At 39.4% G+C, this 17,331-nt stretch overlaps 1 protein-coding gene across 1 annotated transcript; it reads left to right on the top strand.

The window, feature by feature from the left end:
* The first annotated feature begins 438 nt into the window (after positions 1–438).
* On the top strand, positions 439–16,252 carry ERCC5 (ERCC excision repair 5, endonuclease). The gene is made up of 15 exons (XM_009504272.2): positions 439–877; positions 1,505–1,680; positions 2,181–2,296; positions 2,392–2,484; positions 3,881–3,941; positions 4,864–5,007; positions 5,946–6,153; positions 6,428–7,408; positions 7,802–8,028; positions 8,415–8,534; positions 10,260–10,473; positions 12,177–12,321; positions 13,150–13,350; positions 14,157–14,241; positions 15,590–16,252. Exons 1-15 carry the CDS (start codon positions 790–792, stop codon positions 16,139–16,141), a joined length of 3,411 nt encoding a protein of 1,136 aa, XP_009502567.2. The 5' UTR covers positions 439–789; the 3' UTR covers positions 16,142–16,252.
* Positions 16,253–17,331: the final 1,079 nt, after the last annotated feature.

Genomic DNA, 17,331 nt, shown 5'->3' with positions numbered 1-17,331 from the left:
CATGACCCTACGTTTAGTGAAGGTTTTCTGGAAAGCAGATAAAGGAAGGGTCAGAATTGCGACGTTTGCTTAGCAAAGACAGCCTTGAGGTAGGATGTCTTTGCTCAGTAAGCCTGTGTGGCCTCTGTGACTTCTAATATTTAACTTCTCAAATTCTGCAGGCTGATGACTGAACAAAACAGAAAAGGCAGGAGAAGCGGGGAGCCGAGTGTTACAAAAAAAAGAAAAAAAAAGAAAAAAAAAAAGGTGTCCCACGGTCGGCTGCGGAGGTCCCTCAAAGAGGGCAGCTGGGGCCAGAGGGGACGACGCCGGGGCGTGTGAGGGGCGAGCGGGGCGGGGCAGCAGCTCCCCGCGGGGCCGGGGCGGGGCCGGGGCGGGGCCGGCCTCCGCTCCGCCCCGGCGAACTACACTTCCCGGCGGGCAGCGGGGCGAGCGGGCGCATGCGCAGGCCGCGCGGGGAGGCCGCGGGGCTGCTGGGGGCGCTCGGCCTGAGGCGGCCGGTGCCGTGCCTGGGCGCCCCGACGCTCCGCTGCGCTCCGCCTGGCTGGGATTTTTTTTTTTAAAAAAAAAAACAAACGGTTTTTCTTGTGCGGAAAGCTGAGGGAATCATCCGGAGGCGGCTCGAGCGGCTGGCGGGGCGCCTCGGCCCAGCCCGGCCCCGCTCCTCACAGCTGTTCGAGGTGATGGTGCGTTCTCCGTGATGGAGCCTGCGTGGGTCGTGTAATCGCTGGGTTATTCCTTCTGCCTGCCTCGTAGGCTCTTCTCTCTCGAAGTGGCTGAGAAGGGACAATGGGAGTTCAAGGGCTTTGGAAGCTCCTTGAATGCACTGGGAGACCTATAAACCCTGAAACCCTAGAAGGAAAAATTCTCGCTGTTGGTATCCTTTAGAAAGAAAGCTGAGGAACCAGATTTGCGGGGGAGACTGTTTTAACTGTTTCACTTATTCCGATGTAATATATTGTGTTTAGCTTTTTAAAAAATATTTTAAGTTATGAAAACATTTTGATAAGTAGATTTTATGCTTTGTAGTATGTGTAATACTAAGCTCTTTATCTTTTTAATGTTTGGGTTTTTTTTTAAAAAACTTTTACCAGCTTCCTTACACAAGTGTTGGGCTATAGGATTTTGTGCTTTATAAATACATGTGCTGCTCTCACTAGGACTAAGATGAAAAAGTTTTAAATACTTTTGCATCAACTTTCCTATCAGATGCTTGGTTAAGTGCTGGAAAGATGTGGGAAGAAGTTACCCTTCATGTATTTATATAAATAACTGGGGAAGTACTACTGCTGTATGGTTGTTTCAACTCTGCTTTTTGTCCAGGGCAGTAGGGGCAAGAATTCTTCTCCAAAGTTCACCAGGATTTGGACAGTCTTGGTTTCAATAAGCCAAACCTGGAACACTGGGCAAAAGCCACTCAGTCAAATATGCGCACTTTATAGAAACTATTAATATGGTACATGTTTATGGTAGCACATTTTTTCCTCTTAACGTTTTTTTTAAGATATCAGTATTTGGTTGAACCAAGCAATAAAGGGTGCCAGAGATCGTGGTGGTAATTCTATACAAAATGCTCACCTCCTCACTCTGTTTCATCGACTCTGCAAGTTACTGTTTTTCCGAATTCGACCTGTCTTTGTTTTTGATGGAGAGGCACCGCTTCTGAAGAGACAAACCTTGGTGAGTACCTTTGCTGAGTCATTGCAATGCAAAATAGGATGTATGTGTGCTAAGCAGCCATTTTCAGTTTCCTTCTTATTCTGCTTAACTTTCTGAGCCATGAGGATGGAGGGCTTGAAGTGCACTGCTGTGCAGGTGTTCTTTGCGGTCCCAGTCTTGGTTAGCTGTTGGAGCATGCAGCATCTCCCTTTGATACATTCAGGTTTGATTTGCCAGACTGCAGGGAGGTAGATGATGGTGTAAGCCTGGGTCTTGCTCCAGAGTGGACCTGAATGCAGCTCTTGCAAGCATTTGTACCCAGAAGCTGAGAACTCTTCCCAGGTCCCTCAGAGGAAACCAACATAGAGAGGTTTAGAGGATCTGAAGGTGATGTCCCCATTTATGTAGGATGAGTTAGGAATTGCTCGTAGACTCAGCACATAGAATTATAACAGTAATTCACTGGATGTGTGTCTTCAGAATCCAGCAAAATCTTGTTGGTGTTAATCTTATTTTCACAGGCTAAGCGAAGACAAAGAAAGGAAATCGCTGTCAGTGATTCCAGGAAAACTACAGAGAAACTCTTGAAAACATTTCTGAAGAGACAAGTTATCAAAACTGCTCTTACGGGCAAAAGGCAAGAATAAAAATTATTTTCCCTTTGTTTATAAGTGGCAGGCGTGTTTTTATGTAGCTATTAATCACTACTTTTTTTCTTTTTATTTCCCTAAGCAAGGAACTTTTGCCCAGTATTACAGAAGTTCGAAGGGAAGAAATTGATGATATCTATGTATTGCCTTCTTTAAAGGATGAAGAGAAGAACAGGTAGGTAGAATTAAGAAAAATAGCTTAAACGGTGTCATGGTTTTAGCTGGGATAGAGTTAATTTTCTTCACTGCAGCTGCTACAGTGCTGTGCTTTGGACTTGGTATGAAAATAATGTTGATAACACACCGATGTTTTGGTTGTTGCTGGGTAGTGCTTGTATTAGTCAAGGACTTTTACAGCTTCCCATGCTCTGCCGGGTGCACAAGAAGCCGGGAGGGGAGGGGACAGGGCTAAGAGAGCGGATTCAAACTGGCCAAAGGGATATTCCATATCATGTAACGTCATGCCCAGTATGTTACCTGGGAGGGGCTGGCCGGGGGGGGGCAGGCAGCAATTGCGGCTTGGGGAGGGGCAGCATTGGTCAGTGGGTGGTGAGCAGCTGTATTGTTTGTGGTTTTGGTTTTTTTCCCTTTTCCTTTTTATTATTATCATTACGATTATTACTATTTTAATTATTAAACTGTTCTTATCTCAACCCACAAGTTTCTCTTTTGCTTTGTCTCTTTGAATTATCTCCCCCATCCCACAGGGGTGGGGGGAGTGAGCGAGCGGCTGCGTGGTGTTTAGTTGCCGACTGGGGCTGAACTGTGACAACAGCTGTAACAAACTCAGATATACAAACCACATTTTTTGATGCTGCCGAAAGGCCTTTGACCAAGGAAACTCCATAATATGTGAAGTGTATTTCTTTAATTTATATTTTATTTCAGTTTCTTTTTTGAGAGTTTTGTTTATAGCTCTGGCTACAGAAGCCTTCTAGTTACTTATGGTAAAGTAACAGAAGCAGCTTTCAGCCCACAGATTAAATTTCTACACTGGACTCATGTTTAAGGATGAAAGTGCTACCTCGGTCTCTGTGGCCATATCTCTACAACTAAATGGAACCAATTGTTCAAGCTTGTGTAGCTGGTGTGTGGCAGCTCGATTCTGGTTTGCAGTCCCTCGTTCAGTAGTGTAGACGTGCTCAGCAGGAGTAGGCTTTGTATGTACTGGTGAAGAAGTCAAACTTGTGACATCTTCTAAAATAATGCTAAGTGGGAACATGAAGCTATCCATTAGATTACTCTTTGCACATCTTATATGTACTTCTGTATACTTCAAATGCTGACCAAATAAGAATCAGCTAATGATTTAAACAGCAACAGTTCTCTCAATCTAGTTTTAACTGGCATAAGCCTGCCTTCTTGCTTTCTCTTCAGATTTTTTTGACTTGTGTATGTATTTGTATGTGCATGTATGTGTTTGTATGGATATGCCTATGTATGTATGTGTGTACTTTGATACTTTTGGGAATTTTTGTACTTATTGGTGTCTAATGTCCTTTTGCTTAAAATACGAACTTTATCTTCCTAGGCAAATATCTACATCTTTTTTCTCTTTGCGATTTTTTTAGCTCAGAGGAGGAAGAAGAAAAAGAATGGGAAGTGAGAATGAGCCAAAAAAAGATGTTGCAGGTAAGTGCGTGTCCTAATGGCCCTGTTACTGTAAACAATCCTCTCGTTCTTGGGCTATGCTTACAAGACAAAAAGGTTATAAAAAAAAAAAGTGTTTGGAGGTATACATCCTACTGTAGCATTACTTGTCAAGGAAACAAGTTAATTTTCAGTACTCTCTGAATTCCTACTAATGAGGAAATGCAAATGTAACTTTCTCCACTGAACACCGCAGAATAAAAATATCTTATGGGTTGGTTGTTTTTTTTTTTTTCTGACTACTTTCTCTGGACATGTGGAAAAGAAATTGTTTTTTATAATGATATAAGTGAAATGTGTGCATTTGTGCACATGTGTATGCACATAGAAGACAGCATATTTAACAAAATTCCCATGCTTCTCCAAATATGAATTGATGTTGAAGCACTTCAGTCCTTGAGGTTTCATAGATAAATTCTGTATTCCTTTCTGATGTGCTGATCTCTTGGGAAGAGAAGAAAAAGAAATACATAACCTAAGAAGAAGGCATAATGAATAATAAAATTATCTATGCTTTCATCAGAGTAACAAAAAAAACCCCACCAAACAAACAAAAAACTCTTGGAAATACAGTTTATCTTTGAAGTAGTTGGAATTCAGAAGGATAACCTCTTTGGAAAGGTAAAATCAGACTAGCTGAGGCTATAGGACCGGCTTGTGTGGTTTATACTAAATATATTTTTGTAAAAAGACTAAAACCAAGTTTCTCTGTATAGTGTACTTCAATAATTATGTACTTTATTTTATTAGGTAGTAGTTAATTCTTTTTTCTTAACTGTTTTCTTCACAGTACAGGAAGTAGCAACAAAGATTTTGTGGAGGGTTTTTTTGTTGTTGTTTGGAATCATGCTCTAAAGATTTTACTGTGTCGTATAGGTGTTTATGTTGATTTCCATTTTTATAGGAAGAGTTATGTGAAAATCCTCATTCTATAGATATTGAGTCAGAAGACTTCAACAAGCTGCCTCCAGAAATAAAACATGAGATCTTGACTGATATGAAAGAGTTTACAAAACGAAAAAGAACATTATTTGAAGCAATGCCAGAGGTAATATTTAAAATAATTTTCAAGCCATCAGAATGGAGCTATTGCCATTAATGCAGGTGAAGACTACATAAGAATATCACATCTGGAAGGCTTTACCCCCAGGCCTGTTTAATCAGAGGGTGTTATGTGGAGGGGAGAAAAACCCAATGAGATAATGACTGCCTAACAGAGCCTTCCCCTGTGTCTGTCCAGAGTCCCTGTCTCTTGATTTCAGCTAAAATTGGCACAGCTAATTCAGTTTGGCAAGAATGGGAAAAAAGAAACCTGCTGTGTTTCATGCCTCCTCAGCATTACACCCAGGATTTCTATTGCAAGAACATACCACTGGTGTGGATAAACCAGGCAGAATGAACGCAGCTTCAATTCCAAACCCTCAGGTTGTTGGGGGAGCCGGCAGCTGGGAGGCGGCTTCTGTAATTTAGGTAGATGTGTTACTGAAGCCACTCAGGGACAAATGGGGAATCCTGTCCTATAGTGCCACTTCTACAATACCTTTTCAGAGCACAATTAGATTTTAAAAGTACAATATTTGTAATTTCAAATGATAGCTTGTGCCCAAGGGTAAGCTAAGAACCATCACCTTAAAACCATCTGTGCGGATTCTGTTAAAATTGCATTGTTTTGAAGATGGGGACTGGCTGGTTAGCCAGCTAAGTTTTGTTGGTCACGTCATTGAGATCTTGTTGTGTTTAGCTGGCATTCAGAGCTACTTAGTGGTACCTTTTAGGATTGTTGTGTGTAATGGGGCTAGTGTTGCTGTCACGTGGGAGAACAGCAGTCAGTAAAAGACAAATGTTACCTGCTTGAAGGAAACTGAAAAGGCTCTCCAGAGTGTGGTAACTGAACTTGCTTGAAAGGTGCAGCTGGTGGCATTTTATTTAAATTGACTTGGTTGTTCGTTGTTGTGTTTCTTTGGTTTTGTTTTGTGTTTTTTTAAGGAGTCCAATGACTTTTCCCAGTACCAGCTTAGGGGTTTGCTTAAGAAAAGCAACCTCAATCGGTGCATAGAAAATGTACAAAAAGAATTGAGTCAACAGCACTCGGGTGAAATCCAAACACAATATGAAAATGAAGGTGGTTTTGTGAAAGAAGTGGAATCTAGGAGGGTAGTCTCTGAAGATACTTCTCACTATATCCTAATAAAGGGTATGTCAGGTCTTAATTTTGTAAAACCTCTTGTTTGGTGTGTGCTGTTTGCAGCTGTCAGTTTTAAGAAACACCTGAATATTGTTTACAGGTGCATGTAGCGATACTTTGTATGAAATATGTGTTGCTGTTAGCCATAATTAAATGTGATCTGTAAATGCATAGAAAACTCGTTTATTATCTTTATATAATGTTCATTATGTAAAATGGAATGATAGCATGAAGCAGTTTTTTTATTAAAAAAAAAGAAAATGAAGATAAATTTTTCTTTCAGGTATTCAAGCAAAAGAAGCTACCAGTAGAGACTTGGAAACTACTGCAGGAGTCTCCTCAAAAATGCTTGAATTTACTGAATCGAATAAACCCAATGAATCTCCTGCTAATGCAAAGCTAGTTGTATCTGACAAGCTAGAGACAAAGCAAGACGACAATGTGGTGACAGCACCACCCTCTCCTCGGACTTTGCTTGCTATCCAGGCAGCTATGGTAGAAAGCAGCTCAGAAGAAGAACTTGGGGGTGAAGATACAGGACGATTGAACGTGGGCCAGTCTGTAACAGAGGAAGGGAGTGTGTCTCCGAGAACACTACAGGCAATTCAGCAAGCTCTGAGTGATGGTGAAAAGAGGGAGGAAGTTGTTACTGTTAGAACTGAAGGAGTGCTGCCAGAGAGATCAGAAGTGAAGGATTTTCTGCTTAGTAGCTCAGATGAGGAAGATCAGATTCCTGAAGTTATGGAAGGAAAAAAGATACCTATGTCTATATCTGTATCTACATCTACACCTACTTCTACAATTCATTCCTCAAACCGAGTGGTTGCGCAAGACACTGAATTTGAACAAAAGAGTCAGGAGTTGGAAAAAAATCATATTACAGCAAAGGGCACCAGTATATCCAGAACTGGAAGTTCTTCTTATATTGACAATACTAGAAAAGGCAAAGATGATGTAGGCAGAGAAGAAAATGTTTCCAAAATGGACTTGAATTCTTTGGGAGATAAGGATATAAACTTGTACACGCAGAAGCCAAGCTGTTCCCCTGCACAGACTAATATAGGGGTTTTGATTCATGCTGAAACAACAGACCTTTCTAAAAATGAGGAAGACTTGAAAATTTCTGAAAATATAGAGGAAGTAATTTCACAGACAGAAGAGAATGTATCTGAGGTACAAAAGGATATTAGATTTTTTCCAGAAGAAAAAGGTCTGGAGGAGGAAAGAGAAGGGATATCACAGTCTGAAGACAGTGATTCTGATGGTATGTGCCTTTTAATTGTGTAAAAAGATAAGAAAATAGGACCTCATTGTATTTGTAGTCAGTTGAAGCTAACCTTTTCTCCTAGTAAGAAGTGCTTTAAAATACATCTATTCCTACACATGTAGGAGATGGGAAGAAAATCTGAGCTATGTTTTTCCCCTTGGTGTTATCTTTTACCATTGAAGCCTGAGCATACAATAGGGAGTCAGGGCAGCATGCTGTTGTGTACATTGAATTTAACTGGTGTATTAATGGTCAACCACTTGCTTTCTGTAATTTTGAAATCCTTATATCTATTTACTGCATATAATCACTGCCCAAGTTAACGAAGCATACAAATACTTCTTTTCACACAAGCAGCAGGAAGTTGAAATCTTTATTTTCCTTTAATAGGAAGCTTTATTGAAGTGGATACTGAAATCAGTAATGAGGCTGAGTTTCCTACTAAATATGATGAACTGGGTGGTGAAACAGCACTTCCAGAAATGGAGACGGACAGACATGACACTGTCACACAGGATGTGCTGAAGGAGTCTGAAGTGCAGTCGGCAAATGATGAGAATGTTGAAAGAGAAGGTGATGGTAAAGATGCAGTGGATGAGTGGGAAGACATCAGTTTGGTAACTCCTTGTTGTTTGTTCTGAGCTACTAATGAAGTTCTCTGTCCCCAAGTAGTTCTTAAGGAAAACTGTTGGATGGTTTATTACTGTTTCATTGCTTTCTCATATAAGTATCTAATTCCATAGGAACCAGTTTTTTTTCTTTAAAGATGATGGTTAACCACAATCTCCCTGAAATCAGAGGGGAACTTTAGGGTTTTACCGCTGTGATGAATAGACCTGTCTCTGGTTATATAATTTACTGCCTTAGAGAAGCTATGACAACTTCCAAGTGTGAATTAATGAAGCATGTAACTCTAGGATAGTTATAGTTGGAGACTTAATGCTTTACTTAACTAAGTATACCTGAATTGTTGAAACAATGAAAATCTTGTTTTATTTTTCAGGAAGAACTAGAAGAATTAGAAAATGACCTTTCTGCTGAGCAGAATGTGCTTCAGGCTCAAAAACAGAAGCAGGAACGTGTTGCTGCTTCTGTAACGGGACAGATGTTCTTGGAAAGCCAGGTAGTATTTGTTGAATCATTTTGATTTGATAGTGTGATGTGGTCCCCCCCTCCACCCAAGCCAAACATTTTCTTAAAAGTTGTTAGTAATTTTGCTTAATTATAGGTCACATTTTTTCCTCTTAGGATCTTGTTTTCTTCAGTCTGCTTGATTTAAAATATTGAAAGTATTGAGATAATCTTGAATTCCAACAATTTTAAATAACTGTTATAGTATAAAATAATAAAATTATGAATAAATTAACTTTTTTTTAAGCACCAACTTTTAAAGGTTCGGTCAGTTTGATCTATGGCCTGTTGCTGTGAAAGGTGTAAATTGAGCCAAAAAAAAAAAGTGAGGAAGTTACTTCAGCAGTATGGAATTGATGTAATCTGGGTGTTAGGTAAATTATGATTTCCTGTAGGGATTAAAAGATAAAAGTTTATAAGGAATCCATATGGTCACCCAGGTTTATGCCCTGGGTAACTGATTGTAAAGAATCTCCCCAGTAGCATAAGCCTCTAACTTCTGTTCCAGTATTAGCATTTGAAGGTTAATGCAGTCTAATACAAGGACACAATGTGTTGGGGTTAACGTGTCTATGATATGTTATGTTACAGGTACATAATATAGAATATATATATGTTACAGATACTAGTGATAGTATCTGTGATGTAATAAATTTATTCTAACTAATTTTGTGAAATATATAAATGCTTTTATTTTCTTTGCATAAAAGGCTTAATTTAGAGTCTTGAAAGGACTGACATTTTTGTTTCCTTCGTTAAATTTTTGCTCATACTTGTTTCTTCAGATTATTTATTTGAAGGGCAGTAGATTGCGCTTCTGTAATATTATGTGCCGTATAATGGTAGATGCACCATTATCGTTGTAAGTCTTTTGACCTTGTGCTTTTGGTCTTTATTACAATAAAAGTTGTAAGTCTCGAGACTACCTTTATCAGGGCTCAAAAGCCAACTGCAGTGAGAAAAGGGTGTGTATATGCAGATATACGTACACATATCAAACGTATTTAATAATTTTACACCTTAGCTTTTGCAGTGATTATTACATCCAGCTTGGGAGCAGGAGAGTAAATGGAAAGCATAATTCTTGGAGATGATGTAATCCAGCATTGTGTAACTAACACAAGCCTGTAAACCTAGTGTGTGTGGGATATTTAACTGAGGTTAAATAATGTACTCAATAAAAGCAAATTATGTAAAATGTATCAAAATACATATATATCAAAACACCATCCAAAGGATCACTAGTCTGCACACTGTTTCCTGCTTGATATTGATGTTTCTCTATGCTTTCATACTATTTTCTGTTAAGGTGATGACTGGTTTTTATTTTTATTTTTTTCAGTTTCTTAAAGTTTTTATTTAACCCGTATCTTTCTTTCATGGAGCCCACATAATTGTAATGCATGGACTTTTCTCCATGTTATGGAAAGCACAATACTTAAGTACGCTTGTGTACTTAAGACAGCAGATTCTCAAAGTGTGTAGTAATAGTGTGACCAAGTAGTGCTTGATTTAAGTGGCGCTGTCTGCCTGAGATGAGTAAGTGAGGTTTCCCCCTTGACCCAACTCTCCGTGGCACTTTTCAGCAGAAATTAAGATTTGTTGTGAAATATTAAATACCTCCCAAGCGGGAATCCAGCAGTTCCAAGTCAAGCAGAAGTATAATAGAAGTTCATTCTTCAGATGAAATATTAACTCTTTTCTCTCCATCCTGCAGGAACTCCTCCGTCTGTTTGGCATTCCATACATTGAAGCTCCAATGGAGGCAGAGGCACAGTGTGCTTTATTGGACCTTACGGACCAGACCTCTGGGACGATCACGGATGACAGTGATGTTTGGTTGTTTGGTGCACGACATGTTTATAAAAACTTCTTCAGTCAAAACAAATATGTGGAATATTATCAGTATGTTGACTTTCAAAACCAGCTAGGTAAGCCTCAGGTACTGATTTGTTAAATACCATCTTTAATAAGACAGTGCTGCCTTGTGTCTTTTGAAGTTGTATTTTCTACAGAATTTTGCGTGTCTGTTATTAAAATGCCTGTTCTTTGGAGAGTCTCTAAAGACATGCAGTTGGGTTGCTGTTTGTACTGCCAGATGACCCCCCCTGAATTTACAGACACCTGCATTTAATACATTGAGCTAACGTGATCATCAGGGCAGGAGGGATGAAGTATGGTACCAGGTTCTGCATAAACGTCAGCATGGCTTTTCTGACGTGGTGGGAAAACTATATTCTGATGTCATCAGATTTGTAGTCTCTTGGCAATGGAAGTTAACTTTGGACATACTGACATATAATGCATTAGAAAAGGATCTGGCATATGCTCTGTAAAAGGCGTTTCATTTGTTAATGCTGACAGCTTTTTTCCTTCTTTCAGATTCCTCTGGCAGCAGTCCAGTCAAATTGCTGCTGATTATGTTGAACTACTAAACTTCAGTGACACATAGTGTATTAAGGAAAATGGGAGCCAATTCTACCATTTTCTTATGCCTTGTTTAAGCAGAACTCTTTTTAAAATCAGTTTTGACACTTTCAAAGTTGAGAGGGGCTATAGACTTTGAAATAATACTTTAATATCTTCAGCATGTAAAATTTCACAACATTTTTAGGTGGTGAAAAATGCGTCTTTGGTTTCTTCTCCCAGCAAACTGAAACATTTTTTTTTTTTCCCCCCTACTTACACCTACTTAGGTATGCTACTGTAGCTTACTCGGAAAGTATTGCTGTAAAAGCATGTGTGTGATTTTAGCTGTTATTAGTGTAATAAACCAGAGTTCTTATTTATTTATTTATTTGGGGAAAATAGTCACCATCCATCTTCATGTCACATTCCTCTGTGGTCTTGTACTTTACTCTTTTCCTGTGCGTTGCACAATTTTTCTCTCTTGACAGTTGATGAATATCCTAACTGGCATGCAGATGGCCTTGCTTTGCGTGCTTAGACACACATCCCTCCTTTTCTCCACTGATTTTTTTTTTTTTAAGCTTTAATTTTTTAAATTTTTTGAAAAATCTAAACTCCTGAAGCTAGTCACTGAAAATCAGTCTGGTTGCCTCAGATCTTACAGCATACCAAGTAGAAGCAGTAAGCTGAGTTCTTCCTTCTTTCTGGCTGTTTCACAGGCTCTTTTGGTCTACTTAGTAACTGCACTAGCACAGAGCAAAAGGATTCCAATTTGGGAACTCTTTTAAGAAGCAGAGGCATTGACATTATGGACTAGAGTTCAAACTGAATGTTTTTATTTCCAGTTCAGGGGTTATTAAATTTAGGTCAGCATTAGATGTGAACAGGACAGTAACTGGAGTAATATATGTAAAACAATATCTTTGAGCTCATATAAACTCAGAATTTCCCATTGCCCTTTACACTGTAAAGTGTTAATTTTGGCAAGATGTATTTGCCGAGTTAGGACAACTGCCGGTGCTTGAGCCAGCAGTAGTGTATTGACGTTGCTCCAGAATATAATTTAGCGAATTCTGATGTTGAATTAAATGTGATTTTTACAGAGTTAATGCCTTTATATTCCTTTTGTTTTTTTGCCTTTCAGATAATATGTTATTTTTTAGTTTGTAAGAGAACAGATGCTGAATCCACTGGTTTTATTTGGTTTATGCACTTCCTCTTGCAGGGTTGGATCGAAGCAAGCTGATTAACTTGGCATACTTGCTTGGAAGTGACTACACTGAGGGCATCCCAAATGTTGGCTTTGTAACAGCGATGGAGATTTTAAATGAATTTCCTGGGCATGGCTTGGAACCTCTCTTAAAATTCGCGTATGCTTCATCACGTTTTGCTTTTTTTGTCTCTCCATATTATGAATATTAATGAATATACTTTCCTGCTGTTTAAGCATACAACAAAACATATGACCATCATTGACCATCATTAAGGAGACTAAGTTAACTGTAAAATATCTGACTCCTTGTATCACTATTTGAAATGGCAGGTAAATAAGGTGCCATGTTGATACAGCAATTACAGTGAGACTAACGAAGACAATAGAACAGCTGTAGAACTATGCGACTGCCTCTGAGTTTGTTGCAGAGCTGGATCCGTAGTGGAGTGGAGGTTTATTCTCCCAGAGTTTGTGAGAAGCTGTAGCTTGCTCGTAGAGAAAAGAGACTTGAGTGAGGAATGGATGACCTGGAAAGAGACAGACAGGTAGGCTCTGGCAAAGAACAAGATTGGAAGAGGGCCAACCAGTTGTATTGGCAATGGCAAGGATGGCTAGAATTATTTTTTTATTTTCTTCCTTTTTTTTTCCTTGCATACTGAAAAATCTCCAAAGATTATCATCATGTGTGGAACATCCTCCGCAAGTGAGGCTGAATTTAGGGCCTTCTGTTTAGCAGCTTATGGGGAATCCAGGTGATGTTTGCTGCTGTGGCTTACAATGACTGCATTTACTGTGTATGTTTTGTCTTCTCTACTTTCAGATTATATGTCCCTTTGGCCATTTTTTATTTGGAAACTTCCTACTTCATCTCATGTAGTAACTGAAGTAGGGAGACTAAGGCTATTGAAATTAGTATGGTGGCTCTTGACATTCCAAATCATATTTTTTGGATGCAAATGAATACTTTCCTCTTTTTTTTTTTCAGTGAGTGGTGGAATGAGGCTCAGAAGAATAAGAAATTGAGACCTAATCCACATGATACCAAAGTCAAGAAGAAACTGCGGGAGCTGCAGCTCTCCTCAGGTTTCCCAAATCCAGCAGTGGCAGAAGCATACCTGAAGCCTGTGGTGGATGAGACAAGGGGTTTGTTCTCCTGGGGGAAGCCTGATGTAGAGCAGATCAGAGAATATCCTTTTACTGCCTGGCAGGACTTGTTAGCTAAAAGTACTCAGATTAAAGTTCATGAGGCTGGTTGGTGAGTCAGTAACATAGTGTCAAAGTCTTAACACCTCATAGGTGTGAGGGGGCCCCCGCCCTGCCTGCATGTGCTCTGCTCCAGTGATACCGGCTCTGGATGCAAAGAGAGTCTTGTAGCTGGACTGGCTAGTTTGTTGTGATGTTACCTGTTTCGCGACTTAGAACAGGACTGTTTGTACGTTTCCCATATTTCACAAATATGTTTCAAAACCTAGTTGGAAATGGTGATTCAGTCTGCGCTTTTTCCCTTGTTATATACTGCATTTCTTGCAGTGATGTCTGTTTCTTGCGCCCGTTGCAGGCTGAGCTGCACTGAATTCTTGAAAAGTAGATGGCAATGCATGCAGAGCTAATACTGTTTTAAACATTAAATGAAACTTACACTTGCACACACTGCAAAAGTAAGGTTTACTTACAGGTATTTTCTCATATGGCAGTACCGTATAGCCAAATGAGTTCTGTCTTCACTGAGACATGCTTTTGGAAATGTTGGTATTAGAGAAAAAGCTCTGTAACTAATAGAGATGTAACAGCATGATTAAGATACGTAGCGTAATACTGGAACCATCCACGTAAGTCAGCTGTAATAACTTAGAGTATTTTCTCTGGTTTTGTAGTAGAAAAAGGTTTGAAGTAGAGCAACTTTCCTCCAGTCACTGTTTGAGGAATTTTCATTTTATGTGTTTACAAAATACTAGTAATAGCCGTTTTGTAAAGTTCCTTAACTTTCTGCACGTTCTGTAAGGATCACTTCGGCTGGACCAGGACAAAGATAGACGAAATCCTTTTGCCTGTGATAAAACAGCTGAACTTGCAGCAGGTAAAGTATAAAACTATGTGTAGTTTGAGAGTAACTGGAAAATTTTAAGAGAAGCATTTTCAAATGAGCAGCAAGGTTTTAATCTAAATACATTTCTCAGAAATTGGGATTTGGCCTTTTTTTTAATCTTAATTTGGTCTTTTTTTATCTTTTATATATGTTATTTTTTTAAAAGTCATTAAACTTCTCTAGACTTCATTTCTGTATGATTTGGGTGTGCTGTGAGGCACTTTCTAATTTCAATTGTTGGTTTCAAATTTTGCTATCAAGCACTTACCTCAAGTCCAAGTTGCTGTTTGTTATGGGTGTAGCTGAAGCTACAGGTACCTCAAGCACCTCCAGTACTTCTAAAAGACAACGTGCTGTCTCTAAAAACCGTTTATAAAAATGCCCCTGAGATTTTGGTGAAGTGAAACTGACCATTTGGTACCAGCCATATCCCTTGAGGAGGAGTGCAGGCTGAATCATGGAGTGAGTGCTCGTTAATAATATTACTCTAACTTCCAAATAAATGTTCTGTCAACTTTAATTGTGAATAAAAAAAAAAGTGAATGGTGGTACGCGCTGTGATACTGTGAAAGCCAGTTGTAAAACTGGCCACCTAAGGTCAGATTCTTTTCTGCTTTTGCCGTAAGCAAGATGCCCGGTCTAAACCGGTGTTCTAGGTTCTCTCTGTTGCTCAAAGGAGTGAAAGGTGCCAAAACCCCTAGTTAAACCCATATGCTTTCAGGTTGAGTAGAACATCATTTGGAAGTATCTGTCTCTCTCAGACAGTTTTAGAGAATAGAGGGGCTAGCTTGGTCTATACAGCAAGCCCAGGTGTGGCTGAGTAACACAGACCCATTGTGCGTGACTACTTCTAGTTCTACTCTTAAATCTTTCTGGTGTAGCAGCATGTGTTACAACAAACTAGAGTCAAATGTCGGCATTTTGTTGCACTAGCATATGCAACTGTAAAGTGCACTTACAACGTTTGCTTAGTAAACATTCTGTTGTTTTAACAGCTTGAAGCTAAGGATGCGTTTGTAAGGACGTACTTAAAAGAGCTACAGAGATTCTCTGTATTAGGGTTGAAAGTAGCAACAGATGTCTAAGCAGCAGTGCAGTGTTTATAAAATTTCACTGCTCTTTGCTTATTTAGTTTCTGCAAAGCTTCTTGTTGCATAGTTTATAACAAAGTATAGGTATTACTATAACACTTTGTTATTAACATCTATTTTCATGCATATTAACGTCATTAGTCCTTTGCCCTGCTTTAATTTGGGACGCTTGGTGGTATAGCTAAGATAACAACTGAATTCCCATCACAAAAACATCCAAAGGTGTTTCTCTGTTTTATATTTGATAGACTCAGCTTCGAATCGATTCATTCTTCAGACTAGCACAGCATGAAAAACTAGCTATTAAAAGTCAGAGACTGCGCAGAGCTGTGACCTGTCTGAAGAGAAAGGAAAAGGAGGAAGAAGCTGATGAAATCCGGGAGGCCACTGCTGTTATGGAAACTGAACTTAAACAGTGTGAGGAAAGGAAAGGGGAAGGTACTGCAGGCGGTGCAAATCTTCACGCTGTGGCAACAGAAGCCCAAAGAGGAACGAGAAGAAAACATTCAGATTCCAGAAGAGAACATTTATCTGGAGGTGGTTTTATTGGGAATTTGCATCTTTCACAAACTTCTAGTGACTCCTCAGTAGAGGAATTGGAAAGCAGAGAATTAGGCAAGAGAAAAAGGAAGAAAAATGTCTCTGCAGTGGAGACAGCAGACCATAAAAAGGGGTGCAGCAGCTCAAGTGGTGAGGATGACGAACCAGGAAATGTAGTCATGGTGACTGCCAAGCCTGTGTTTGAGGGCAGAAAAAAGAAATCACAGAGTAAGAGAGGAATTAAAAAGAAAAAGTCTTAAAGGCAAAAAGTCTGTAAAAAGAGAGACTGTGTCTGTGTGTTTTTTTAATGACTTAAGCTGTGTATATATTCTAATGAGTTTTTGATAAATAATAAATTATCCCTATTTTGTCATGCATTTTGTGTCCGGAACTTAAACGAGGGGACTTTAAATGATGGGGGGGGGCGGGGAAATTAGGACATTTACTCGCAAAGACCTAGAATGGACTTGATACAAGTTTTCTGGTTTGAGATTTTAAAATTGAGCCAAAATGTGATGCCTGTTCATTTGCATTCTAACTGAGGTGAGAGAGCTGTTAAAAACCAAATGCAGTCTGTTGCTTCCTTAACTTCCACTTAAATGAAACTTAGAAATAACCCAAGTTGCTTTCAAGGTGCTGAGAGAGGGAAAATCTCACTAAAAGAGTTAGTGGTGGTGTTCTTACTCCCCTCGTTACGCCTGTCTCAAAAGTTTTGTGCTCAAGGTAGTATCGAACTGTTCATGAGACAGTGTAAGCCCTGGTAAAATCTCACGGAAGATCACGCAGTACAGTAAGTCCTTCTATAATCTGAGGTGCCGTAATTGTTTATGTTCTGATTGTAAATGTCATGTTTCTAGATTTGGAGTTACATGACCATGTCCAAAGACAGAATTTGTCTGCAAAAGTGATGTTCAGAGGTACCCGCTGGTTGCAGCACTCATGTCGGATTTATCTGTGAGAGAAAGAATGTGTTAGGCTCAGATTTCCCCCCACCTCACCTGCCTCTCTGAACGATTGTAGAATTTATTTATAGCTCCTGTGGATTAAGGTGGGAAAACACTGAATGCTGCCAGTTGTGCTTCTGTTCTTAGGTTACAGCTTAGTCTGTGCTTCTTTTGCCTTCTTGTTTGGTATTTCTATTTCATTCCTCACTGTTTTATTGTTTGAAAGCCCAAGTCCGTATAATTCAGTTTCCTACGAAACATTAGCCTGCCCTGAAAGGATGGAGGGCTGAGGTGAACTGGGTAGGATTTGGCCCTTATATTTGCAGAGAGTCTAATACTCATGTACGGTATTTACTGGGCAAAACCAATCCCTTTCGATATTACTTTTGTAAAAGATTATAATTTAAGTAAATCTCATCCAGTTTACACGCGTGGTTTGCCGATCACTCTTTAGTTGTACTGAATTTTGTTTTAAAAGAGTAGATTGGGTCTTTGTGATGTGTTTG

The sequence above is a fragment of the Phalacrocorax carbo genome, chromosome 1, assembly GCF_963921805.1.
Source record: "Phalacrocorax carbo chromosome 1, bPhaCar2.1, whole genome shotgun sequence".
NCBI classification, from domain to species: domain Eukaryota; kingdom Metazoa; phylum Chordata; class Aves; order Suliformes; family Phalacrocoracidae; genus Phalacrocorax; species Phalacrocorax carbo.
The sequence above is the reverse complement of the archived record's forward strand: the minus strand, read 5'-3'. Positions and strand labels throughout refer to the sequence as shown.

Excerpts from the sequence above, each read along its gene's own strand:
- ERCC5 (XM_009504272.2), top strand. The coding sequence starts at position 790 with ATGGGAGTTCAAGGGCTTTGGAAGCTCCTTGAATGCACTGGGAGACCT. Across the intron at positions 878-1,504 it reads AGGAAAAATTCTCGCTGTTG|ATATCAGTATTTGGTTGAAC; the intron begins GTATCCTTTAGA and ends GTTTTTTTTAAG. Across the intron at positions 2,297-2,391 it reads ACTGCTCTTACGGGCAAAAG|CAAGGAACTTTTGCCCAGTA; the intron begins GCAAGAATAAAA and ends TATTTCCCTAAG.